The sequence below is a fragment of the Harmonia axyridis genome, chromosome 2 (assembly GCF_914767665.1).
Source record: "Harmonia axyridis chromosome 2, icHarAxyr1.1, whole genome shotgun sequence".
NCBI classification, from domain to species: domain Eukaryota; kingdom Metazoa; phylum Arthropoda; class Insecta; order Coleoptera; family Coccinellidae; genus Harmonia; species Harmonia axyridis.
In genome coordinates this window covers 31,748,303-31,775,965 of record NC_059502.1, presented here as the reverse complement: position 1 = coordinate 31,775,965, position 27,663 = coordinate 31,748,303, and the positions used below count along the sequence as shown (strand labels likewise).

At 34.5% G+C, this 27,663-nt stretch overlaps 2 protein-coding genes across 5 annotated transcripts in view; one reads left to right on the top strand and one right to left on the bottom strand.

Moving 5' to 3' along the window:
• The first annotated feature begins 378 nt into the window (after positions 1-378).
• The window catches only part of LOC123674272 (phospholipase A2-like), a 53,190-nt gene continuing 25,905 nt past the window's right edge, over positions 379-27,663 (top strand). Inside the window, exons 1-4 of one of the 2 annotated variants that reach the window (XM_045609255.1) lie at positions 379-552; positions 2,719-2,804; positions 8,742-8,901; positions 14,289-14,447. In XM_045609255.1, the coding sequence (XP_045465211.1) occupies positions 512-552; positions 2,719-2,804; positions 8,742-8,901; positions 14,289-14,447 (446 nt within the window). In that variant the 5' untranslated portion in view covers positions 379-511. The remainder of the gene's footprint in view (positions 553-2,718; positions 2,805-8,741; positions 8,902-14,288; positions 14,448-27,663) is intronic. The other variant, XM_045609254.1, reaches the window with a different exon arrangement.
• Positions 5,403-27,663, bottom strand: part of LOC123674269 — a 36,313-nt gene continuing 14,052 nt past the window's right edge. The window contains exons 1-2 of one of the 3 annotated variants that reach the window (XM_045609248.1): positions 19,962-20,441; positions 5,403-6,133 (exon numbers count right to left, since the gene is read on the bottom strand). In XM_045609248.1, coding sequence (XP_045465204.1) covers positions 5,633-6,133; positions 19,962-20,318 — 858 coding nt within the window. In that variant the 5' untranslated portion in view covers positions 20,319-20,441 and the 3' untranslated portion in view covers positions 5,403-5,632. Of the gene's footprint in view, positions 6,134-16,694; positions 17,398-19,961; positions 20,442-27,663 lie in introns of those variants that run through there. The other 2 variants (XM_045609250.1, XM_045609249.1) reach the window with 2 other exon arrangements.

Below are 27,663 nucleotides of genomic sequence, written 5' to 3'. Positions count from 1 at the left end.
TTCCTTGAATTGTTATATTTAATTGTGTTATATGTGTGTATATAGTATATATTTTTATAAATGTAAATATGAATATTTATCCCTATATTTTATATTGACGAGTGCAAACATTGTTTTTCAATTGTAAAGCATGAATAAAGATTACTATTACTATTACTACTATTACTATTACTATTGAAAAAGTTGGTAAAAAAAAATTAAACTTTTGAAAAAATATCAAAATGTCTAAACTTCTTTAACTCTCATGGAGGAGTATATTTTGAAAAATTCCCTCTGAAACTAAAATCCCATAACACTGAAACACTCTGTATTTATCTCCATAACAAGTTAATGCTCATTACCTATTGTTAGCCGATTTCCGGGAGTTCGCGGAAATATTCAATACTCAAAGAAATATGCAGCAGATACGAATTTATTGTATCTAACTATATTTAAAAACACTAATTGCATTTGAAACATCAATTACAGATTTTGTTTGAAAGCATAGTGTCTATGTAGAAACGTAAGAACCATGTGTTCGCCTATGCATTACATGTATGCTTTGAATTTTCTGTGAGTATTTTTTCTCTCGAATAACATTTTTTCATTTAAGATATTCTAGAACAAGATACGAGCATTTGGTAGAAGAGTAGGAACTGATATAAATTGTAATAGTTATAATTGAAAATTATATTAATTTTTGTTCTGGGTTCTAGGCACTATAACAAAATTTTGAAATTCGAATTTAGAATTATTAATATACAACAATAACTTCAGGACTTTCAGGATTCTTATTTGGTTCATACATTCCATCAATAATATTGCTTTGATTGTATTATTTTGGTTCATTTATTGCTTTTACAAACTTCAGAAAACAAGTCTTTTATCTACCAATTATTTTAATCGTCGTTTTTCAAATTTCTACTTGACGTTCCACCCTCTCATGTTTTCTCGGCTATCGTAGATCGTGAAATTTTCTGTGTACTGTCTATCGATTATCTATGAAATTGCTGTCACTTGAATTTTGGAATTTCTTTGAATCGAATTTTCCTTTTTGATACTTATTCTAAATTATATTACAAAATATAATTAGATAATTCTAATTTTGAATATATTTTGATTTTGCGTCTGAAAAACCATAACAGTACTTATATGTTTAAATTCAGATTTTCCTGTTAGTGCATACCATTTTTGCACATTGCACTGGTGTTATATACAGTGTGAGTCAATAGTGCTCGATCGGTCGATAACTCTCGCAATTTTTGGGCTAGGGCTAGGAGAATGATTCAAATATCGAAGTACCTCAGTGCACATAAGCTTAAATTATTTTTGACTCTACAGGCTAGTCCGAAAGTAGTGAAACACGATACAAACCAGATAAATAATAACAAATGGGGTATTTCGAAATAAAAATTTCATCGAGATGATGAGTATGACATCAAAATTTGGCATTTTCATTAAAAAAAACAGGGTGGTATCGTGTAATTTTGGCGCCTGAAGCAAAGAATTTTTCGGCGCCTCCGCTGAAAAAGCATCAATAACAACATGGCATGGAAATATGATCAAAGCTCCTGTCACTTTTGATTTCTCCAGCGTTTTTGCTATTCGTATCTTTCTTAAGTCGTTTCCACTGGCTTTTTTTCCTGACATTTCCACCCACCTACAATAAATTAATATCTTATAATAACACTTCACCTGCCTGCTTTTGCAGAAATGTCAAATCGAATTATTAAAGGAGGTCTGAAAATTTATATTGTAGGAAATGTTGCCAAACGCAGCGGAGCGGAACAACCGTATGTTGTTTTAAAGAATCAAGGATGAATTACAAAAGGCGGCCAGCAAACAGGGCCAAATTGCCGCCCCGCAAATAGAGGCGCCTGAAACGGTCGATTCACTGTTGCACTCCTAACGCACAATGTGATGTATGGGCAATTTTTCAGCAACCATTATTTAATCTCGAATTTGAGTCACCATAATGAAAAACAAGAAGGGGGCAATTATAATATTTGCCAGAGGCGCATCTTGGGCTAGTCGCGGCTCAGGGAGCTTCGTTTCGAAGAAAAATGGATGGGTAGATTCGTATCGATCGAATGGCCTGTTCGAAGTCCCGATCTGACATCTAAAGATTTCTTTCTTTGGGGTATCTGAAAGATATGGTGTGTATACTACCCTAATTCATCGTAGCCATCTTATCAAAAAATACATTATACATTACTGCTACAATATGCTGAGGCAATGACAGGGGCAGTTGCAGAAGTTGTGGATTCTATCCGAAAACGATGTAGGGTTTGAATTAGAGGTGGTAGGCATACTCAGATTTTTTTTTCATAAGTTTCAAACTTTTGGTAATAATCGAGAATATCGTAAATAATAATTTTACTTCAGATGGTGTATACTATACCTGTTTGTACTTTTACAGTTTCACATCTATTGTCCAAAGAAAAAGCGATTTAATGCAATGCATTATGCGTCGTTGAAAAGGTTTATAAATAAAGCTGTTTTTTCTTGGTGATTCACTAGGCGAAATTTAGAGTAAATTTCGGTTGAAGATTATGGCTGAGGAAAATTTTATAATCATTTTTGTTAACCACCCTATAACAAATAAGCTTTTCATTAAAATATCCTTAAACCACCCTTATTTAAGGAAAAGGACAAAATAATGAATCGTTACAAAATTTAAGAAGCTTAAATAACTTTACATAGGCATTTCAGATACCTTAATTAAAGAAATATTTTCAGAATGGCATGTCACAATACCAGTAACGATTTTTTCACAATAACCTCTCCGGTAGGTTCATTTCAACGTATCCAGTGGATTTATCCAGGTAAAAGATTTATCATTTTCTATCCATATTGAACTTGATCACTAATTTCATCTTAATTGATTAATTTATACTATAATGACACTCAGGAAAATAGCATGAAAAATAAAATACTTCGATTACGCTTATTTTGCATCATCAGTTGGCGCAGAGGCCAAGCTATGAGATATGTAGCCATGAGGAAGTTATCCTGGTTAACCCTGTACCTTACTAGAACTCTTTTGTGCCTATTTGAGGCCGATGGTGCGTGCTGGAAATGTTCATACCTTCAGTCCAACTATTATCAAGCAGAACATTTAACCTAACTGTCAAAATGCTTAGATTAGAATGTTTTGTTGCAATTTCAGTTGCGTTTCTATCTGTAGAGAGATGGCTTCTATATGCAGTTACTTAAAAATAAAAAAATTAAAAAACTTCTCATTATATGACACAATTTTTAAATACTCACAAGACGACAAAAATGAAACAACTTAACGGAATCAATCAAATAAAACGACTAACCGAACCTAACCTCTAACCTCTAAAGTGATACCCTTGTCCCTTATTTTATGACATAAATCTTAATTGTTCAATACTCATCAAAGGACCACAATGAACCAACTCAACAAAATCCATCGAATGTATAAAACGTTCGGATGTAAAATAACACTGTTAAATAAATGAACTTGAAAATGCAAGTCGGCTCACAGTACTCAAGAGGCTCACATCTAAAGATGGGCCGCGTAGAGATAAACGAACTCAGCTAATCATAATCTATTGTAAATGTTATATTATATAATTGTTCATTTTTAATTCTCATATGAACCTCTATAGGAGATTCGTCATTTTAATATTTTGTTGGCGAGGCGTCCTGAACAAATTTTGGCTCGGTTTTTTCCTCTCTCATGGAAATTGCGGTGTATGATTCCAGGATCACTAATGGATCTTCAGTAAAGTACTCAGCTTTCCCTGTCATATACACCTTCCACATTCATAGCACAGCATGGTGACGAATACGGGTATCAAATGTCATCAAAATTGGACTAGTACACCATAACATATGGAGATCATGGAAATTTCATTTTAACCAATGCCCATAATGCAAACTCCAAATCTGGAAAAGCTGAAACCAGTATGGGGCTATCTAAGGCCCAAGAAGAATACACATTCCACAATTTATCATTATCGAATAAAAATTGTAGAGGTAAAAAGATTGGTGAACACACAGACACTAAATCAAAGTTGTTCAGAATAGTCAGTTGCAAGCGGAAATTTTGAAATCGAACACTAAAAGATTTTTTTATCTATGAAATGTTTGCACAAGAAATTAAAACTTTGTCATTCCCAGAACCGCTAACTATTTAATGGGTAACGATATATCAAACAAACATTTCGATTTATTTCATTAATATGGATGCCAAATTCCTACTAAAACTCATTGCATTCACGATTTTTTTGAAAAAATATCAAACTATGAAAATGAAATTGATGAATAATACGCATTAAAACAAGGCTTGTTGCAGCATATTTTCAAGGGCGTAGATCTTTTTTTTCTTGAGAGATTTCTTGGATAATTTTAAAAATAGAAGGGCCCATAACCATGAGCCCGCGTGTTCGAGATACAGGGTATTTCTTGTAGTCCTACTTTTTTGTGATGCTTAACCAGTTCATGGAATCTTTATTAATCTCCTCTACAGAGTTGGTAAATAAGTACCAAAACTTAAAATTTATTTATTTATCACAGCTACCTAACTGGATCTTTATAATAATTTGGATTATCCTGAGAAATACTATAGAGAGCTATTTGAATTTGTTTCTCGAAATCGGTGGCAGATAAGACAAAACTACAACAAACCATTAAGTGTAGTACTGAACCAGAATTACTCTTTAAATTTTTCTAAACTACCAGTGGTTCACAAAAAAATAATTCTGGAGGAAAGAAGCCGGCACCTGTATCTCAAAAACAAAGCGTTTGCGGACTCAGGCTATAAAACTTGTTTCTTGAAATGATCCGGTAAATCTGTAATTTTAATTTGTACCTCCAATTTAGGAACACCATGTAGATATAGTCAATTCAAAACTGATGTCTCCACCAATAAATTGCAACTTCAATGAAACAAATTGTACAACACATACCAGACAATTTTTCGATGCGAATTACTTAGTTAATTTCTTTGATAACTACCTAGATATTGAAATTTTGTGACGAGAATGATACAAAAAACCAAAAACAACGAGAAAGTGTATACCGATGACGAATGCAAAAATCACAGATGGAAAATAGGGAGCGATGCCGAGAAAGCGGATAGATAAAGGAAAATAATAAGACTCGGACAAAGATGAGCTCGTAGTGCAATAAAAGTACTCATCTTGAAAGCGATAATACACTCATAAACCGTAAAGGGGTCCATTTTTCTAGTTACGTGTCGATTTCAAAGAGAAAGTAAAATGATTATTATTGGTTCATTTTATTGAGAAATTTTCGGTTTTCTTTTTTACGAGATCTCTGAAATTTTATATTTTGAAAATCTTGGAGGGGGTAATTACCCCCAGTACCCCTCCATTTCTACGCCCTTGCATATTTTCATTCTCATATTACCAAATGTTCACAGAAAAAAATAATAGGCAATTCAAAAGATTTAATTGAAACGAGTAAGTATGTTACAATTTGAGAGTTATTAAAAGTAGATAGACTTTTTCATCACTTTTAGTAGTTGATAAAAAATGTTCATTCCTTACTGACTATAATATAAGAAACAGCTATATTCACTAAATTATGTACATATAAGACAAGACCTTGGTATCATGGTATCTCCTTAGGTTGCAGGGAGGTGTATGGTTGCTCCGAATCTTTAGGGAACTGGCCGACTGTATAGAGCACTATTTTGTTTTTGCTGATCATTGTCATACATCCCTATTTCAGCCTCATATAGTATGTTATTGATCATGTTTTGCGCCATCATCCTAGCTCTTGCTGAAGAAAGTTTTCGTATCTTCATTCCTACTTGCTCGCCAAACAAACTATACTCATCATAGATGTCTGATCGATTCGATGGAATAGACCTCAATCGATTCGGTGCTTCGTTCAAAGAAGACGTGTTAGTGCCATCAGTATTAATGCTTGAAGTACGTTTAGCTCTTTTGCTAGGATTTGGTGAGTTATATCCCTCTTTTGAGGCGAATTCTCCCCATTGAGTTGTTTCAGAAGACCGTTGATCTTCATAAATTACTTCTTCTTCATCTCCTACTACGGATTGGTCTGAATATTCACTTTTTATTATCGATAAGTCTTCCGAATATTCATAATTTATTTGCGATAGGTCTTCGGAATATTCACTATTTTCTGTCGATTCCTGGAAAAAAAATATCATATGTTTAATCTATTCAATTAATATGATATGGTATGGCATATGAACATGGTGTTAACCGTAAGATAGTACTACTTGTCAAGAATCAAAATGATAAGATAAGAAATAAATGAAAGTTGTACTCTATGGCTATTTGCACAAAAATCAATTTTAGACGTCCGATTTCATACCGGTTGAGAAATCTGGCACACACACCGACCGCTGGATCAGTGCCGGTAAAAGGCCGTTTGAGTATAGAATAACAGGAGGGAGCATACATAATACCTCAAATCTTAAAAAATAGATATAAGTAAATATATAGATTATTAGTATTGTTCTAAGCCTGAAATTGTGGACCGGAGTGGTTCACGCATATGGCCGACTCCAGTTTCCGGAAGCAGTGGCGTAGTAGGGTAGAAACTTCATTTTCGATAAAAAATGAATGTCACAATGGGTATCAAAGTAGATTATATTAAAGTAAATCTCAATAATGTCAGTCAATCTAATGTTTACAATGTAATAACTGAAATAATAATGGACTTTATATGCAGTCCAGAAAAACAATTCCACTTGAAATACATAACAATTGTGCCATTTATTCTTTTCAAAAGCCAGTGATATGAATTGAAATACAAGTAGCCTAAACTGGCGATCATTAATCTTATATTAATTTTTCAAATTAATGAATAACAGTTCTTATCGGGTTATTTTACGTGAAATTGACATTTTTATGCTGCATAAACTCTACTTAAATTGGTGAAACTTTACATATTTAACAGTTATTAATTTGCATATATTTATCAACGTGCAGAAGACTGTTTGTGTAAGAGAGAATTATGGAGTTCGAGCGATCGCAAAATATCATAAGCTTGCACGTAACACGTAAATAATGTCAACACTGATGGCTCAGTCCATAACGCAAGATACATACTTACTTCGCTTAAATTTTTCTAATTTTACTAATATTATATTGACTTCGTTGATTCCCGAATTCAGAAGTCTCCTTGAATTTCTCAATAAATATTGTATTGCAATGGACACTTTGGGATAACTCCAGAACGGGTTATTCGAGTAGTTCTTCCAATAAGAAGACCTATTTCTCTAATGACAATAAGACGCTCAAAATCCACTTGTACGCTCTGCAATCAAAATCATTCGCTTTTCTCATGTTCAAAATTCATTGGAAAAACTCCCCAAGAACGTTATTCATTCGCCAAGCAGAAACATCTATGTTTCAGTTGTTTGAGTAACATTACATAACTTGGGATCTTGCAAGTCTGTGAATACCTGTCGTAAATGTCATCAAATACATCACATCTTGTTACACCTCGCACAACCCTCCACCAAAACTTCTGCTGAATCAGAGGGAGAGGAAGCTCCCACAAACAAGGTTAACACTATTAAGGCCAGTTTAGGCCCAATCTATAACGTAAGACACATATGAATTCATGATTGATTTGATGATTGATTCATACTTACTTCGCTAAAATTGTGCTTGCCTTTTTCTAATATTATATTGACTTTGCGCTGTATTTTCTTGAATTTTCACCCTTTCGAAACACCCGCATCATTCATCGCTTCTGTCTTTTCGCTTTCGCATTTTGTTAGTGTTTTTTCTACACCGCTTTTGAAACCAGAAAGTTGGAGCTGATAACCCGCACCAAGGGCTGGGATTTGTACCGAAGACGATTTGTTCTTCGACCTGATGCCCCATTTGGTAGGTCATCATTGTTGACAGCAATTTACATATTAGTATTTTATAACATTATCAAATATTTTGCTGTCGCTCCAGCTTCATAAGCACACATATACAGTCCATTTTTCTCTACGATTTTACGGAGCTAACAGACTGCGTAGAGCTGGAATTGAAATGATTAATTAAAAGGAAAAGCATAAATAATTATCAGTTTTTATTGTTAAAAATATTATAACTAACAATTTACAATAATCGTTGATAAGAATGCGATTAAATGAACGTTCAATAAAGTATCAAGGACTGAATACAGGTATGCGCTTTGAGCAGTTTCGAAAAAGCATAAAGCATTTGTAATTGCCCAAATTGTTGAGAATACAGATCCAAGCACTTTTTTCATAGTATGTACAATATTATGAAAAATTATAATATAAATATACATAATATAACAAAGTTCGGCCGATGACGGATTTGGTGTGAGTGTAGGGTAAAAGTTCCCTTATATGACGTATATTCCTTAATTATGACAATCATGAATCTGTATCCTTTTCATACTTCAAAATGTTGTTCACAACAGTCTCTTCATATCGCATTTCAGTAACTGTAAAATGCACAAAAAATATCATTTATTTAGGAACCTTGTTGAAAGGACTATAATCCTTTCAAAGATTACAAAAATCGCATAACACGTGGACTTGATATTAATTGAAAAAATGGAGCACTGCAAACAACTGAAATTCATATGACGTTTTTGAAGTTACTGATCATTTTAAATGACTTATTACAAAGATTTACTTGAGAGTTTGTATGTATACTGAATAGGTTCATAAACTATGTAACTTTTTTTCCACTATCGTGAAATGTACTACTGAATTTTTTCAATTTTAATAATATTAAAAATAAATAAATATTTTTTCTTAGGTACGAAATGGTGTGGCACAGGAGATATTGCGGATAATTATAACGATTTGGGTAAATTATGGAAAACCGATAGTTGTTGCAGAACTCACGATCAATGCCCTTTCATCATTAATGGTGGTGAAACCAAGTACAATTTGTCAAATACGTCTTTCCACACAAAGTGAGTAATAATTTATATTCGAAATGAAACACAAATTGTATAAGGGATAGTGGGGCAAGTGAGACATACGGGGCAAGTGCGTCTTTCGCAATATCTCCCTTGACCGGCAATATATCAGGCAACAATTAATACAGTTCACGAATCACCTCATGGCGTCGATGAAAAACTTTATGACAAATAGTGAAACTTAAGTGGATATGGAGATTCATCGTAATATAACTTTTGACTTATTATATTTCAGGTGAATTGAACAAGGATTTTTCATAATTTATAGGAAAATTCTAAATATTTCATAGAATACATCATATTACGAGTACATCAAACACATGTTATTAGGCTTGATATTTAGAACGTTGCCAAACATAAGCGTACTTTGCAAAACATTAATTTCACTTCTCATGACACATTGGGGCAAGTGAGTCTCGAGTACTAAAATAATCACAAATTCATCCTATAAAGACCAACTCAAAGAAAAATCAAAAACAGCGAGATCCAAAGTAGTCATAAGCATTTTAGAATGCTGAGAAGAAAATTTACCGGAAAACCAGCAACGATATCAGATGAAGAAAAAACACAATATAACGAAACATATTTACTAATATGTTGTTCGCAGTGATACTTCACTGCGAACAACTAGCAAAGAAACTGCGAGGCTTATTACATAGATTCAAACGTCTCAAAAAGCAACTCAATCTGAAATATCTAAGGATGGTTTATTTTGGCTTGGTGCAGTCGCTGTTGACATATGGTATTTCGGGCTGGGGGGCAGCATATGATGTGCATATAGAAAGATTGAATATCGTTCAGAAATGTATACTGAAGATAATTTGCGGTCATAAAATGCTGTTTCCTAGTGACGAGATATACAGAGTCGCACATGTGCTGGATTTGAGGCAACTGTGTTTCATGAAGATTGCAGCACTCATAAAAAGAAGAAAAATTGAACTTCGGCAAATCGATCATAACTACTCCACTAGACACAAACTCGACCACTATAAAGAGAGTAAAACGACGAAAACGATAGGTCAGAGATCTTGCACATATTTAGCTCCCAAAATAGGTATATGGAACAATCCCAATTACGTTGAGAGCTTTGAGAGACCCTGTGAGATTCAAGAAGGAAGTGATTCGGTGGCTACTCGGTTTGAATAGAAAAACTATACATAACGATTTTGATTGCCTCATTTTTCAGCACAACACCCTCACTATAACCTTCTCAATCCAAAGGGCAAGGAAAAACGGAAAGTAATGGATTCACAACAATTTCCAGTTTTCAATGACAATCATGAACGCCTCATCGTTTTTCAATAATTTTCATTTTGCCCCCCCTGAGAAAACTTTCTGCGGGAGCCCATGGTTATTAATAACAGAATATGACGAAGATAAAATATAAAAGATTTGTTTGCTATTCGTTTTCTGAAGTGACAAATTCCCTAAAGTAGCCTTTATTCATGTATTATTATTCATGTTAACATTCCCTGAAGTGACAATTATTGCCAGAGTTAACTAAAGTACGTTTGTTGTGCAGTTCCACACGGTGTATCCTGATATATTTAAGTTTCGGTGTATATGATGTCCATTTGGACCAGATAATTTTTTTTATTTTGTTTCCATTTTTGTAGTGGCTGTCTTTGAATCGTATTTCTGTTGTGAGACTAACAGGTGAGCTTCTTAGAAGTGAGCCTCTGTCTCTTCATTTCAGTTTATTTGTACAATATTATTTGAAGTGTTCATTTTGTTTTTATAGTCAAATAAACTTTATTATTATTATTATTATTATATTGGGACAATTTTCACAAAGAATGAATAATGTGTTGCTTTATTCGGTTGCCGAATACACTGCTCAACAATTGATAGGGATCACTTACTTGTTCTAAATTTATTTCTGAAATATTCACTCCAAGATTATAAATTTAGTCAGATATCAGAGTATTTCCAGTTGATAATATGGTTCACTTGAGAAAAGAATGAAAAAATGGAAAGTTGGAGAGAAAAAAAGACTTTATTAGGAACACTCAAAATTCTGTGTTTGAATAACATAAAAATTTCATGATGAAACCACAAGAAGGCTGAAGTTTCGGTTAAGCTAGTACCTAGTTGGTCCCCCACGAGCTCGTCTCAAGCATTCTACCCTACGAGGCATACTTTCGATCAAACGATTTATAAAATTTTGGGGCAAATTCGTCCAAATATCCGTAAAGCGTTAGAAAGGTCCTCCAGGTTATTGATCGGTTGTTCTAAGGTTGACAATTGTCTAGACATCTCAGACCAGACATGTTCGATGCAATTCATGTCTGGAGAGCGAGCTGGCCAGTCCATCCTATCAATAGCATGAGTTTCTAGCGCTTCATTAACCAGACGACTACGGTGTGGACGGGCATTATCGTCAATTAAAATGAAATTCTCGCCCACGGCAGCCGCAAACGGAACAATTATGGGTTCAATAATCATATCGTGATATCTCTGGCTGGTCATGGTGGTGTTCTGCAGAACAACCAACTCTGTGCGTTGGTTCAAACAAATGCCTCCCCATACACATATAGAACCTCCGCCAAAAGCTGTTGTGGGTACCATAAACTGTTCTGCATACCTTCGACCTCTTTCCCTCCAATCAAGAATACGTCCATCGGAGTTGACCAAACGAAATCTAGACTCATCCGTAAATAAACATCGGCTCCAATCTTCAAGTGTCCAATTGCGGTGCTCCTCAGCCCATTGCCGTCGATGAACCCAAAGTTCCCTATTCAAACGGGGATTTTGTACCCTCCTACGTGCTCTCAAACCACGAACATGTAGTCGTCGTCTTACAGTCTGGTTCGAAATTAGAACTCCTGTTGCAACTCTCAGTGATCTATTGAGCCGCGACGCCGGGTAAGTGGGATTTCTCCTAGCATTGAGGATCAAAATACGATCTTGGGCAGCTGTTGTACTGCGCTGCCGACCTCCCCCATGAACATAAGCTACTGAGTCGTTTTGGATGAACCTATTCCAAGCCCGACTCACGACACTTTGCGAAACATTCAACCGCCGGGACACTTCTCGCTGGGACAAACCTTCCTGTATCCACCGTATGATTTGGTCCAGTTGCACAGGAGCCAAACGTCTTCTCGGCATGACTGATAAGCTGATATTGTTCTCATTTCTTCAATTATTGTCACCTTATGTGTTTGAGCGAGAGAAAAAAACAGATTTAATAACAAATACCACATTGCTTTTCACTCCACCTGTAACAGCCTACAGATAATAATCGATTTTGTGAACAAGAGCCGATGAAGTGAGGAAGACTTTGATATAATCAACTCAAAACATCTTACTTTTTCCTTAGAGAACATATAATGTACAGATATTCACGAGATAACTTGAAAAAAATACAAATGAAGAGAAGTTCATAAGTGATCCCTAGCAGTTGTTGATCAGTGTATATAAAACAAAAAGACAAACATTATCCACTTAATTAGCCTAACTTAACTTCTTAATTAGATTAATATGGAAACAATAGACTGTGGCTGTTATTGCGCTTCCATGAACGAAGAGTAGGGGCAAGTGATAGTTTCGGAGTTACAGAGAGATTAATGAAAATTGGCATAAATTTCTGATCTCCGTAACTTGAAAATCAGCAGTCCGATTTTGTCCAAATTTCACTTCATGCAATCCTTCAAAATGATTAATGTAATTTCAATATTTTCAGGGCCGTACTCAGATTATTGAGTTTTTTCTTTAGTCTTCAAAATCTATATTTTTAACACTTTTTAGAGGAATATCGTTATTTCCCAAATAAAAAGAATCATTATTCAGCCTAATGAATTCAATTTTTACTTTGAATGGCACACTTTTTCAAAAAGAGTAGCAAACGAAAAATTCATCTTTTATGTGACTTTTTTGGAATACGGTCCTGATTTTATTTCATTCGTAAGAATATTTGATGTTATAATTTATAGCTTTCTGTTCACCTCTTTTTCATTGTAAACCCTCAGCACCTACTGAGTGTTGAAACACGCTGGGTAAAATATTAATTAGAAGTATGCTAGATCAAACTATGAATTCTTGATATTGAATTGAAAACAATTCGACGAAACCCATCTTGAAAAATGTCAATCGTGAGTGCATTTGCTTTTACATTCAAAATCAAATCTTGTGAGATTTCATTATTTCGGTCATATCATATTCGATTTGCATTTTTCACCTACTGCCAGTATGGAATTAATGTAGTAGTAGCATAGTATAAGGAATCCTTTCCTTATACTATGGAAGTAGGTACCATAGTAAAGGGTGTTTTTTTTAGATCTAGAGAACTTTAAATTGCAATAAAACAACGATGGATTATTCGATTGACATGAATTTTATTTATCCGCAAGATAATTATGTGGCATTACATTTTAAATATGATTTCTGGCATATGACCGCCACGGCTGGCTCGGATGTAGTCCAATCTGGACGTCCAATTTTCGATTTACATTTTCCAATATTTGTGGCCGTATATCGGCAATAACATGGCGAATGTTGTCTTCCAAATGGTCAAGGGTTTGTGGCTTATCCGCATAGACCAATGACTTTACATACCCTCACAGAAAGTAGTCTAGCGGTGTTAAATCACAAGATCTTGGAACAGTCAGTTTTTCTGGATGTAACGGTGTTTCGACATACACTTGAGGATTAGCTTCACTCCAAATGCGACAGTTTTGTTTGTTGACGTAGCCATTCAACCAGAAGTGCGCTTCATCGCTGTCAACGATTAAATGGACGTAGTGCGCGATACGTATTCCGCACAGAACCATTATTTTCGAAATAAAATTGCACTATCTGCAAGCGTTGTTCAGGCGTGAGTCTATTCATGATGAATTGCCCAACTAAACTGAGAATAAATCACTTGACAGCTGTTAAATCGGTCGCCATCTTGAACAGTAATGCCAACTTAAAGTTATATACCTCGAAAAAAAACACCCTATACAAGGTGCCACCAAAACAAAAATTATATGTGAAAAAAGCGTGTTCAGATTTAGTCAACTATTATATACTGAACAGTGAAGACGATTATTCTAGTCAAATTGATAAACAAATAACATAATCCTATATAATCTAAGGACACTGTGAATTCTCACAAAACGATTAAAAAAACAGACATTTATCGCAAAAATGTTTATCAATTATGAAAATATACTGTGTAAGTTGCTCTATCCTGCTGGAATCATGTTCTTTGATTATAGCCTGGAACGTTCTGCAGTTCCACCAACAAAAACTCATCTCTAAACTAAACAAATATAAACTTTCTTTTGAGACACCTTGTATATAATTTTTTTCTATTAACATGTGAAAAAACCCTATCAATTTTCATCTTGGCTCTCATCAATTGTGAAAAATGATATTAATAATAAAAGCTTTTTTTGTAGATTACATTGCAGTTGTGATGACGAATTTTACTATTGTTTGAAAGATGTTGGAAGTGTGGAATCTGATTTCATTGGCTATATGTATTTCAACCTCATAGGAACCCAGTGTTTCAAAAAAGATCACCCTATTAAAAAATGCTTGATTTTTGAGCATTCTTTGTGAGTAAACTAACTTATAATAATATTCCATTGATAAATAATTCATTACTTATTTATTTCATGATGATGTATCGGGTGTCCCAAATTGTTCAAAATTGAAAAATGCCGTGAAATGTAAAGTTCTCATGAACTTCTTTAATATTAGTACTATTAACATGAAACAAACTCATCCCAGAGGCACACTTTTGAGTAGATTTCATTGGTGTAATAATTTATTTTTTATTGGCATTCGTTTTTAAGTTATAATACTAACTTGTGTGTTTTTAATATAAACCATAGCAATTTCTATAACAAATAAAATTGTTTGATTGTTCCCTTTTTAAAAATATGTAATATGATATATAAATGTCTTGTCAAACTATAAAAATCATCAAAAGTTTTAGTTTCACACAGCAAATCAACCTAGACTTCAGATGATTGAAATATACGGTGGCCACTAAGGACTCCGGATTTAACACCGTATGATTTTTTCAATATTTTCAAATTGTTCTTTAAAAGTGACCAGGTGAAAGATTCTAACGATGTTAAATCCGGAGACCCTGGTGGCCACCGTAGATTTTAATTATCTGAAGTTCATAAATTATATTACCTATAGATTAGGCACATGATTTTTAATGTTTTATAAGAAATGTATATAACATTTTATATATTTTTGAAAAGGGAAAAATTAAGCGATGGTTTTTATTTAAAAAAAACACAAGTTTTTATTATAACTTCAAAATGGATGGCAATAAAAAATTAACTATAGCACCAATGGATTCTACTGAAAAAAATGCCTATAGGTTGTTTTTGTTTTATGTTGATATCACCAATATCAAAGAAGTTATGAGAACTCTACATTTCACTTCATTTTTTAATCTTCTCCCATAACTTGAAAATAGTTGAATTTATGAGGTTGAGGTTTTTACCAAAATAATTCTTTCAAATATCGAGCCAGAAAATGTGCCATTCCTTTTTTCTGGCTCAAAGGTATTCTGAGATCCCTTCACTGGACAACGAATTTGGGACACCCGATACCTACAATGTATTTATACATTCATTTCTCAGAAGTATGATGATTTCGATAAAAATACTAGAAAAATTTGTTGAAATATAATCTTCAAAAATTCAACTCAGATATGGACAATAATTATTTTGTTTAACAATTCCACTGCGTCTATTTTGCATATATCATGAAAATTTCTTCAAGCTATATTCCACCTCCACCTTGAATGCATACTTTAGTTAGAATTTCAGAATAAATATAAATTTGTCGACTGATAGGATATGAAATTCAGAATTTGATAATGCTACAAACGATTTCAAAATTTCCACAAATTTTGAGAAATGAAAATATTGAAAAAAATTTGATTTCACTTTCTTATTCACGGGAATAGAATGACGTATATTCGTATTTCAAGAACCTATTTGCCAAATTTATGTTGTTCCTTCGTCGGCACAAAGGGATGCCGACCAGCCCTGATGACTGCACATGTCTTTCTGCGTCAATCTAGATATTTATGACTATGATGCGGCTCCTTTTTGATGGGAATTAACTTTGTCGGTATTCCTCCCTGTTGTTTATGAACGAATTCATTCTCATTCCATACTTCGAATTTCTAAACATGTGATTGTTGATCATTCACGAAACGTTTGTGGTTCTATGTTCATCCCGCAACCCATCTTCCCTATTCAAATTTAAAGGGGTTGTGGTTTCCACGTAGATTTATGAAATGGTATGATGATTTTTATGTAACAAAATTTCTTCTGAAGAACAAAATTGACGGGTATAAACGATTTTCTAGAATCTTATTTTTCTACGTCACTTTTGAGGTAAGAATCAAAGCAGAGGTCTTTACCACTGCTTTGATTCCAATGTAACACTGAAATCCCTGATAACAGAATTGAAAAATGAAAATTTATTATTAGATGAGCATGAAGATATAATGCTTCAACATTTTGGGGATGAAAAACTAATAATTGAAAGGCTTCTCCTGAGGAGAACCAGAAACAAAAGGGTAAAAAAGACCAGTCAGTTTACATAATGAATAAATCTGGGAGCAAAGAATTTTCCAATAGGGTTATAAATAAGCCTAAGATAAGCTTAAAATTATGGCCTAAAAAAACAAAAAATCGGAAGTGGTTCTGCTAGATTTACGGGGTAGCATCCCAATAGCGTGACCAATTGTGTTCATATTTCAGTTAAGAAAGGGCTCTCCCATGGAAATGGCAAATGATAGAGTACCTAGTAATATGATTTCAACTTACCAAATTAGACATAGTTTCACGCGTTCTCACATGAGGTCTTAAAAAACCATTCATCACTTTGAACCAGAACACCTTTGGCGTGTATATATCGTCTGAACTAACACCACTTCTTTCACTGGACGCAATTTTTTTCAATTCCTGAGAGTAGGAACTTCGTAAATTTTTAAATTTAGTACAGACATGGGAACCAGTGAAATTAGGCACATTTAGCTTTTTTGCAATTCGTTGTGCTGCTGCAGCCCGCTTATCTCTTTTTTTATAATCCTCATGTGAGGGGTCCCATAACACCTTTTCATTCCTATAATATTCTAAGAATTGTACTGTCTGAGTATCACCAAAACGAACTACACTACTCATTTTGAAAACACGTCCTATCTTCCTGACTTCTTCGCATCGAATGATTTAAGCTAGGTTGACATGGGTAGTGCATTGAGTCCAATGATTTTACGCCTTATTCACGGGCGACGAAACGACGTATATTCGTATCGCCATAACCTATTTGGCAAATTTATGTTGGTTCTTCGGCGGCACAAAGGGATACCGACCAGCCCTGATGACTGCACATGTCTTTCTGCGTCAATCTAGATATTTATGACTATGATGCGGCTCCTTTTTGATGGGAATTAACTTTGTCGGTATTCCTGCCTGCTGTTTATGACCGAATTAAATCTCATTCCGAATTTCTAAACATGTGATTTTTGTTGATCAATCGCAAAACGTTTGTGGGTCTATTTTCATAGGACTTTTTTTATCCAAGAAATCTTGCTTTTTCGTTTTCTCTATACTGGGTGATGTTAACCTTATAAGTGAAATTTCATAGTTCAATAACTCTTCAACTAATCGTCCGAATAATTTCAAATTTTGAAGTGTGGTCACTCTACTATCGTCTTCCTTCAATATTTTTGAAATCGCGAACAAATCAGATCCGGACTTTTTATATTTTCTGAAATATTGGATCACCCTGTATGTGCTTTGCAATTTTATCTCGAATTCGAAACCACATATTTTTAATTCATAGAGAAAATTCAAAAATCATTATTGGCACTTTTATACAGGGTGATCAATAAACATTGCCTTATGAGTGGAATTTTATTGTGCGATAAACTTATCAGTAGAATTAAATTCGAACTTTGCAGATCGCAATTCTTGACGTCGAAGGAAATACTTTTTTTCTTTTACCATTTTTTCCGAATCGGCTCGGTTGAAAAGATTTGGGCTGTTGGAAATCCATGAAAAAAAATGAAATTTTTAGTTATATCTCGGCATCTCGCAAATGGAAGGGAATCGGACATGTACAAGCAAAGACTCACCCTGTATAGTTGGGCTATATATTTCAGCTGACTAATGTCTGTCAGATTTTCAAACAATTTACTGATTTCCATCCTTTGAAGGAAAAGCAGAGAGTTATTTCTGAAAACCTGACCAGAACAAGGCAACTGCACAAGGCACAAGTATCTGAAGCAATTTTGGCCGAAGAAAAACGAAAGTGTACGACTAACTCTCTGCAATTTTTTTTTACGGAAATGTCAGGGGAACAATTTTTTCCACATTCATATAGGATTTGCAGTTTTCACGTACCTACTGCCGGAATGGGATGATGCAGGAGAAGTACTCATGACATCTCTGGAATCAGAGGAGCAAAAAATTCCGGAATAGGGTAATTAATTAGTTTGAATAGAGCCCAAAATTATGCCATAATAATTTTTTCCCTCTTCATATGAGATTTGCATTTTTCACGTACTGCCGGAATGAGATTAATGAAGTAGTTGAACTCATGAGTTCTCGGTAATCTGAGGAGCAAAAAATTCCGGAATAGGGTAATTAATTAGTTCGAATAGAGCCTAAAATTATCATGTTATTCAAATTATTTACGATTGGGTTCTGCTAGCTAGCTAGCTTAATCGTAAATCTAGCAGAACCCAGGGTTTTTTTTTAAAAAAACGTAAATTCAGAAATATAGTAATGGGTTCAAACGTGAGCCTAAAAAGAGCCTAAAATTATGGTGTAATCAGATTTTCCATAGGATATCGATAGCTTGGTGGTTCTGCTAGCAGGCTAGCTTAACGTTAAGCTAGCAGAACCCGCGATTACTCCGACAATTCAGGAGCAAGAAAATTTTGAATAGGGTAATGAATTAGCCTAAAATTATGGCCTAAAAAAAATCGAAAATTCGAAAGTGGTTCTGCTAGCGTAACAGGGGTCCTAACCGGTGTGAATATAGCAGGCACTAGACAGTTTCCAGCAAATCGTTTGCCGAGAACACGCGAACGCAGTTTTGACGAAAGACAAAATTTATTTTGAAATAACGTAACACCATGAGGACATAGGAATTTCTTTCCAATACTGTCAAAGTTGTAAACAAACACATAATTGAAAATGGTTAGTTGACCATCTTGTGACTGTATTAAGACTCAAAAACAAATGGATGCTGGTATAACCGAGTACAACATCTCACAGGTACGTATTTTACATGCTCAATTAATTGGTATATTCATAATATGAGGAAATATAACATCATTTTGTTCGAATGTATTGAGGTTAACCAACAAATCACGTAGTATGCATTGGCGTAACATAAGAAAATTCGAAATTATTTTCCGTTATGTTCTTTTATTTAAGTGTTATTGAAGTTTATTGTATTATACTCAAAAAATATCAGGAATAACGTGAAATCTGGAATAAAGATGAATATTACCGTGGTGAAATTACCACGGTGATATTTATCTTTATTCCAGATTTCCTAGAGAAGAAATTCAGGTATTGCTGGACCCTCATCAACAACCGAACTTTCTTGGACACCAAAACTATCAGTTAAAAAACAAACCCATTCACCTTATACAGACATACCTTCGACAGAGTTAGAATACACACCCCGTTAAAAATATTGAAGCATAGGATTCATGAATTAGGAAAATCCAACATCTTGAAAAGCAGAAAGATAATAAGAAGGATAATAAACTAATAATTGAAAGGCTTCTTCTGAGGAGAACCAGAAACAAAAGGGTAAAAAATACCAGTCAGTTCACATAATGAATAAATCTGGGAGCGAAGAATTTTTCAATAGGGTTATAAATAAGCCTTAGATAAGATTAAAATTATGGCCTAAAAAAAATATATGAGAAAGTGGTTCTGCTAGATTTACGGGGTACCATCCCTCATCCCAAGAGCGTGACCAATTGTCAATTGTGTTCATATTTCAGTTTAAGAAGGGGCTCTTCCATGGAAATGGCAAATGATAGAGTACCTAGTAATATGATTTCAACTTACCAAATTAGACATTGTTTCACGCGTTCTCACATGAGGTCTTAAAAAACCATTCATCATTTTGAACCAGACCACCTTTGGCGTGTATATATCGTCTAAACTAACACCACTTCTTTTACTGGACGCAATTTTTTTTAATTCCTGAGTGTAGGAACTTCGTAAATTTTTAAATTTAGTACAGACATGGGAACCAGTGAAATTAGGCACATTTAGCTTTTTTGCAATTCGTTGTGCTGCTGCAGCCCGCTTATCTCTTTTTGTATAATCCTCATGTGAGGGGTCCCATAACACCTTCTCATTCCTATAATATTCTAAGAATTGTAATGTCTGAGTATCACCAAAACGAACTACACTACTCATTTTGAAAACACGTCCTACCTTCCTGACTTCTTCGCATCGAATGATGTAGGCTAGGTTGATATGGGATGATGGGTTGCGTTCGATGATTTCACTTTCTTTTTCACGGGAACGGAATGACGTATATTCGTATCTCCAGAACCTATTTGGCAAATTTATGTTGTTTCTTCGCCGGCACAAAGGGATGCCGACCGACAATCTAGATATTTATGACTATGATGCGGCTCCTTTTTGATGGGAATTAACTTTGTCGGTATTCCTGCCTGCTGTTTATGACCGAATTAAATCTCATTCCGAATTTCTAAACATGTGATTTTTGTTGATCAATCGCAAAACGTTTGTGGGTCTATTTTCATAGGACTTTTTCTATCCAAGGAATCTTGCTTTTTCGTTTTCTCTTGCCGTTAATATTTTCACAAAAATTTTTGTCTGAGAATTGTTTTATATAGTTAGGCTATATACAGAGTATCCCGGGAAGAATGCGACAAATGTATGCATAAATGAAGGTATGAAGGTCATCATGAAGGACTCGTATCAAGATCGCCGTTTTCTGTATACTGGGTGATGTTAACCTTATAAGTGAAATTTCATAGTTCAATAACTCTTCAACTAATCGACCGAATAATTTCAAATTTTGAAGTGTGGTCACTCTACTATCGTCTTCCTTCAATATTTTTGAAATCGCGAACAAATCAGATCCGGACTTTTTATATTTTCTGAAATATTGGATCACCCTGTATGTGCTTTGCAATTTTATCTCGAATTCGAAACCACATATTTTTAATTCATAGAGAAAATTCAAAAATTATTGGCACTTTCATACAGGGTGATCAATAAACATTGCCTTATGTATTTATGTTATTTCATTGTGCGATAAACTTATCAGTAGAATTAAATTCGAACTTTGCAGATCGCAATTCTTGACGTCGAAGGAAATACTTTTTTTCTTTTACCATTTTTTCCGAATCGGCTCGGTTGAAAAGATTTGGGCTGTTGGAAATCCATGAAAAAAAATGAAATTTTTAGTTATATCTCGGCATCTCGCAAATGGAAGGGAATCGGACATGTACAAGCAAAGACTCACCCTGTATAGTTGGGCTATATATTTCAGCTGACTAATGTCTGTCAGATTTTCAAACAATTTACTGATTTCCATCCTTTGAAGGAAAAGCAGAGAGTTATTTCTGAAAACCTGACCAGAACAAGGCAACTGCACAAGGCACAAGTATCTGAAGCAATTTTGTCCGAAGAAAAACGAAAGTGTACGACTAACTCTCTGCAATTTTTTTTTACGGAAATGTCAGGGGAACAATTTTTTCCACATTCATATAGGATTTGCAGTTTTCACGTACCTACTGCCGGAATGGGATGATGCAGGAGAAGTACTCATGACATCTCTGGAATCAGAGGAGCAAAAAATTCCGGAATAGGGTAATTAATTAGTTTGAATAGAGCCCAAAATTATGCCATAATAATTTTTTCCCTCTTCATATGAGATTTGCATTTTTCACGTACTGCCGGAATGAGATTAATGAAGTAGTTGAACTCATGAGTTCTCGGTAATCTGAGGAGCAAAAAATTCCGGAATAGGGTAATTAATTAGTTCGAATAGAGCCTAAAATTATCATGATATTCAAATTATTTACGATTGGGTTCTGCTAGCTTAGGGCTGCCATAAATGTTGAAACATCGACCGGGAGAAGAAGCACAGAAAGAGGTTAAAATACTACACAAATATTGAAACCTCATCTGAGAGTTATTCATTTAATAATATTCCAGGGTTTCTAGGATTATTGACTTTTTTGGTAGTTGAATGATAACACATTCCCCAATAAAATAAGATTTATTCGGACATATCCACTGAATTAATTTATAAAGAACAAAAATTATATCAATTCGCAATAAAAACAACATAAAGTCGCAATAATAAACAAGTAGGTATGGTACCCTTTTTTTGTAGGCTTGATCCTCGGTGCCATTTTTTTAGCCCATTCATATATTTCGAAGTTTTGGCCTTTTCAAGTAATCTTTTTCTCACATTTAGGCTCACTAATTTATAAAATTCTACTTATGTCATTTCATAATTATAAATAATTATGCTCTCCACTGTGCTTACTGCGCTTGATGCATTTCGTTCTTAAACCAGTGTCAAGATCTCAAAGAAAAGAAAACACCCGTTTCACATGAACATTGTGTTCCAGAATTGCGAAAATAGATTGGCACATTTTGGTGAGATATCGGGTGTTGTGAAAAATCTCTGACTTATCTGTCAAATTTAACGTATTGCAATGTATTTATCGTGCTAGCATTCTTTAGTTTGTTATAGACTTGTATTTTTTGGTTCCCAAAATATTTATTTAGTAATCTTCCATTCAACTCTTTCTTAGTACCTATCCTCTCAATTAATTTTTACTTTAATAACAGTAATTAATGATTTTTCAATCCTTTCAATCGGTTTGTCAATCAGATTAATCAGAAATGCTTGATTGTGTAGAAATAGAGTATAAAGTTCTGATAAAGAGTCAAAAAAAAAAATCAGTTACAGCTTTTGAGGCCCTTTTTTCAGCTAAGAATATTTTTTTCAATGACACCCATAGCTTCAGCAAGCGTTCAATAGCTAGAAGTAGTGAAAGCCATCGAATTCGAGAATTGGAAAGTACATTTCTGTAAGTTGTTTCTGCATACTCACGAAAACCTTTCATCATTTGACCCTTACAGAAAATATTGAAAAATATTTGAAAATTTTAAGTCCAATTGACTGCACAGAAATTGACATCATATCGGCGAAAGTGGAAGCAGTATTGTGAAGTCTGTGCGCTGGACAACCGATAGTTTGTCTTCGGAAAAAAACTCTTCTAATTAAAAATAACTCGCCTTAATTTTACTTCGAAGTAAGAACCTATTTGTGTTAACCGCACTGACAGCGAAAATATTTTATATGGAAATATTAAGGTCCTCTAAGGATTCAATACAAAATAAAGTGATTGTATAAAGCAGTAAATAAATATTTCTAATCGAACCAACAAACGTTTCCGATTCGGATCGGTTATTCTTTCATTTACTTGAGTCACGTGATCTGTTAGTAGGCGGTCGGCTTTGTTGATGAACAAATTCATTGGGACAACGTATCAAGATCATTGGGGGGATGAATATCTTTCATTGAGTTGATGTCCTGTGTATATTCCCATGATGAACTGTTAATCCAAAGGCGGAGTTGGCACTAAAACCGTCAACGAACGCCTGTTCATTGGTACAACGAAACTGTACGTAACATGAATTTCAACTTAAACGAATTTGTTCGTTGGTATAATGAAAAGTACATTGTATCAACGTACGTAGGGTCGATGAACGGCATTCATTGATATTACGAACAATATTTTTTTCAGTGTAAGATGATTTATTTGGCCATGTGTCCAATTTTAATAATTTTATTTTTAATCCTTCGGTTTCTGAAAAATAATGTTTGAGCAACGGAAACAGCATTTCAGATTTATGATCACTGGAATCCATTGAGATTCCATGAAAACGAATTTTGTCTCACCTACTCTATATAAGGAAATATAAATCTCATAACGGTCAAATTACTGACCGGGACAATTGAATCACTAACCGGGACACGGGGACTTAATGGTCCAAACCGGGACATGTCCCGGCGTACCGGGACGTATCGCAGCACTATGCTAGCTTAACCGTAAAGCTAGCAGAACCCAGGGTTTTTTTTTAAAAACATAAATTCAGAAATTTAGTAATGGGTTCAAACGTGAGCCTAAAAAGAGCCTACAATTATGGTGTAATCAGATTTTCCATAGGATATCGATAGCTTGGTGGTTCTGCTAGCAGGCTAGCTTAACGTTAAGCTAGCAGAACCCGCGATTACTCCAACAAATCAGGAGCAAGAAAATTTTGAATAGGGTAATGAATTAGCCTAAAATGAGCCTAAAATTATGGCCTAAAAAAATCGAAAATTCGAAAGTGGTTCTGCTAGCTTAACAGGGGTCCTAACCGGTGTGAATATAGCAGGCACTAGACAGTTTCCAGCAAACCGTTTGCCGAGAACACGTGAACGCAGTTTTGACGAAATACAAAATTTATTTTGAAATAACGTAACACCATGCAATAGAGGACATAGGAATTTCTTTCCAATACTGTCAAAGTTGTAAACAAACACAATAACACATAATTGAAAATGGTTAGTTGACCATCTTGTGGCTGTATTGAGAATCAAAAACAAATGGAAGCTGGTATAACCGAGTACAACATCTCCCAGGTACATATTTTACATGCTAAATTAATTGATATATTCATAATATGAGGAAATATAACATCACTTTGTTCGAATGTATTGAGGTTAACCAACAAATCACGTAGTATTGTTATTGAAGTTTATTGTATTATACTCAAAAAATATCAGGAATAACGTGAAATCTGGAATAAAGATAAATATTACCGTGGTGAAATTACCACGGTAATATTTATCTTTATTCCAGATTTCCTAGAGAAGAAATTTAGGTATTGCTGGACCCTCATCGACAACCGAACTTTCTTGGACACCAAGACTATCAACAAACCCCTTCACCTTATACAGACATACCTTCGAAAGAGTTAGAATACACACCCCGTTAAAAATATCGAAGCATAGGATTCATGAATTAGGAAAATCCAACATCTTGAAAAGCAGAAAAATAATAAAAAGGATAATAAACTAATAATTGAAAGACTTCTTCTGAGGAGAACCAGAAACAAAAGGGTAAAAAATACCAGTCAGTTCACATAATGAATGAATCTGGGAGCGAAGAATTTTTCAATAGGGTTATAAATAAGCCTTAGGTAGGCTTAAAATTATGGCCTAAAAAAAATATATGAGAAAGTGGTTCTGCTAGATTTACGGGGTACCATCCCTCATCCCAAGAGCGTGACCAATTGTCAGTTGTGTTCATATTTCAGTTAAGAAGGGGCTCTTCCATGAAAATGGCAAATGATAGAGTACCTAGTAATATGATTTCAACTTACCAAATTAGACATTGTTTCACGCGTTCTCACATGAGGTCTTAAAAAACCATTCATCATTTTGAACCAGATCACCTTTGGCGTGTATATATCGTCTGAACTAACACCACTTCTTTTACTGGACGCAATTTTTTTTAATTCCTGAGAGTAGGAACCTCGTAAATTATTAAATTTATAAGCGACATGGGAAGCAGTGAAATTAGGCACATTTAGCTTTTTTGCAATTCGTTGTGCTGCTGCAGCCCGCTTATCTCTTTTTTTATAATCCTCATGTGAGGGGTCCCATAACACCTTTTCATTCCTATAATATTCTAGGAATTGTAATGTCTGAGTATCACCAAAACGAACTACACTACTCATTTTGAAAACACGTCCTTCCTTCCTGACTTCTTCGCATCGAATGATTTAAGCTAGGTAGGTTGACATGGCTAGTGGATCACAGCTGTGGCTCAAGAATACTTGGAAAACGAGCCGTGTCAACGGAACAGTCGAGCGAATATTCACGAAATGAATGATTTATCCTAGTTGACATGGGTAGTGAAGCACAAGCGAGGTAAGTTATGTGTGGAGATCGATTCGTGTCAAAGGAAGAGTCAGTGCCGTATCTAGGGCGTGGCAAAGGTGGCACTTGCCACGGGCGCAAGGTCTGCAGAGGCGCCCAAAAATATCAAGAGAAAAAAATATTGGAGCACCAGACATAATAATTCGAAAGATCACAACTCGGTTTTCATGTAAACGCCTCGCAACGAGCAATGCCGAGGAATCTGGAAACCAAGGACGGAGACCTTATTTTTTTATTGGGGGTGGGGGGTTTTCGAAAATAAAACATGGTTTACTCATATCTGTAATGTGAGAAAAAGAGGTTTGATAACGAAGTTGGAACTTATTTACTCAAAAATTCTTTTTTATTACCGATTCGATTGTTCTCACCTTATACTGGGTTTTCCTAAAACGAATGTACGACGGAAAATATTCCTTGGATAATTTTAAGGAAAAAAAAGTCCCATAAACATGAGCCTGCAAATGCTTCGTTTTCGTGGTACAGGGTGTTTCTTCTTGTATAGTCATACTTTTTAGTGATGCTTATATTTATAAGTTTATCGAATCTTTATTAATCTTCGCTACAGAATTTGTTGATAAGTACCATAAGTTATAATTAATTTATTCATCACAGCTAACTAACTGGATTTTTATAATATTTTGGATTTTCCTGAGGATTACCAGAGAGCTGTTAGAATTTTTTCTCGAAATCGAGAGCAGATAAGACAAAACTACAACAATCCAAAAAGTGTTGTACTAGACCAGAGTTTCTTTTCACATTTTTCTATAGAACTATTGCTTCACCAAAAAATAGTTCTGGTGGAAAGAAGCAGGTACCCTTCCAGAAAAAATATCACCCTGTAGATTTGCATACAAAATAAGCATATCACAAGATGAAAACTTTGAATCGGAAGATCTATGCCAACTCAAGTTAAATATCTTGTGAAAGGAAGGTGCTATGAGAAAAAAAACTTTAACACCGGTATCTCAAAACCAAAGCGTTTGCAGATCCATGTTATAGGACTTTTTTCTCAAAATGATCCGAGAAATCTGTCATTTTCATTTGTACACATAAGGAACACCGTTTAGATATAATCAATTCAAAACTGATATCTGCACAAATAAATTGCAATTTGAATGAATCACAATAAATTGTATAACACGGCCCAGGACAATTTTTCGATGCGAATTATTCAGTTCAGTACTTTGATAATTACAGTATTGAAATTTTGTGACGAGAATGAAACAAAAAACCGAAAACAACGAGCAAGTGCATACCGTTTTTCGTCTTCTGAAATTTTATAATCTAGAAATTAGGGGGGGGGGGATAATTACCACCCATTTCTACGCTCTTGCTGGAAACATTGAAAATATTGCTAGCCTTCCCTAGAATATGCGTACTACGCATAAAATAATCACAAAATAAATTACTTAAATTAGGAACAAAAAAATACTATAAGAACTATATAATCGATGAAAAAAATCCTCGAAAATGGGGGCGCTGTCTAAGATATTGCCACAGGCGCAATAGTACCTAGATACGGCTCTGGGAAGAGTTGTGAAACTATTCTCGAAACGGATAGTAACGAAAGGCGTAAAATGATATATCAAAAATGTTTGATATTTAACGAATTCTATTAGTCGTCGAGCGACCATAGTGGAAGAATACAAGGGTTATTTTCCATTTTTTTTACTGAATTGTGCTGTACTTGGTTTGTTATACTTTGTACTTTGAAAATATTTCCCAAAACATGCTTATTGGGATTGAACGGATGAAATAAATTGTACTGAATACCACAAA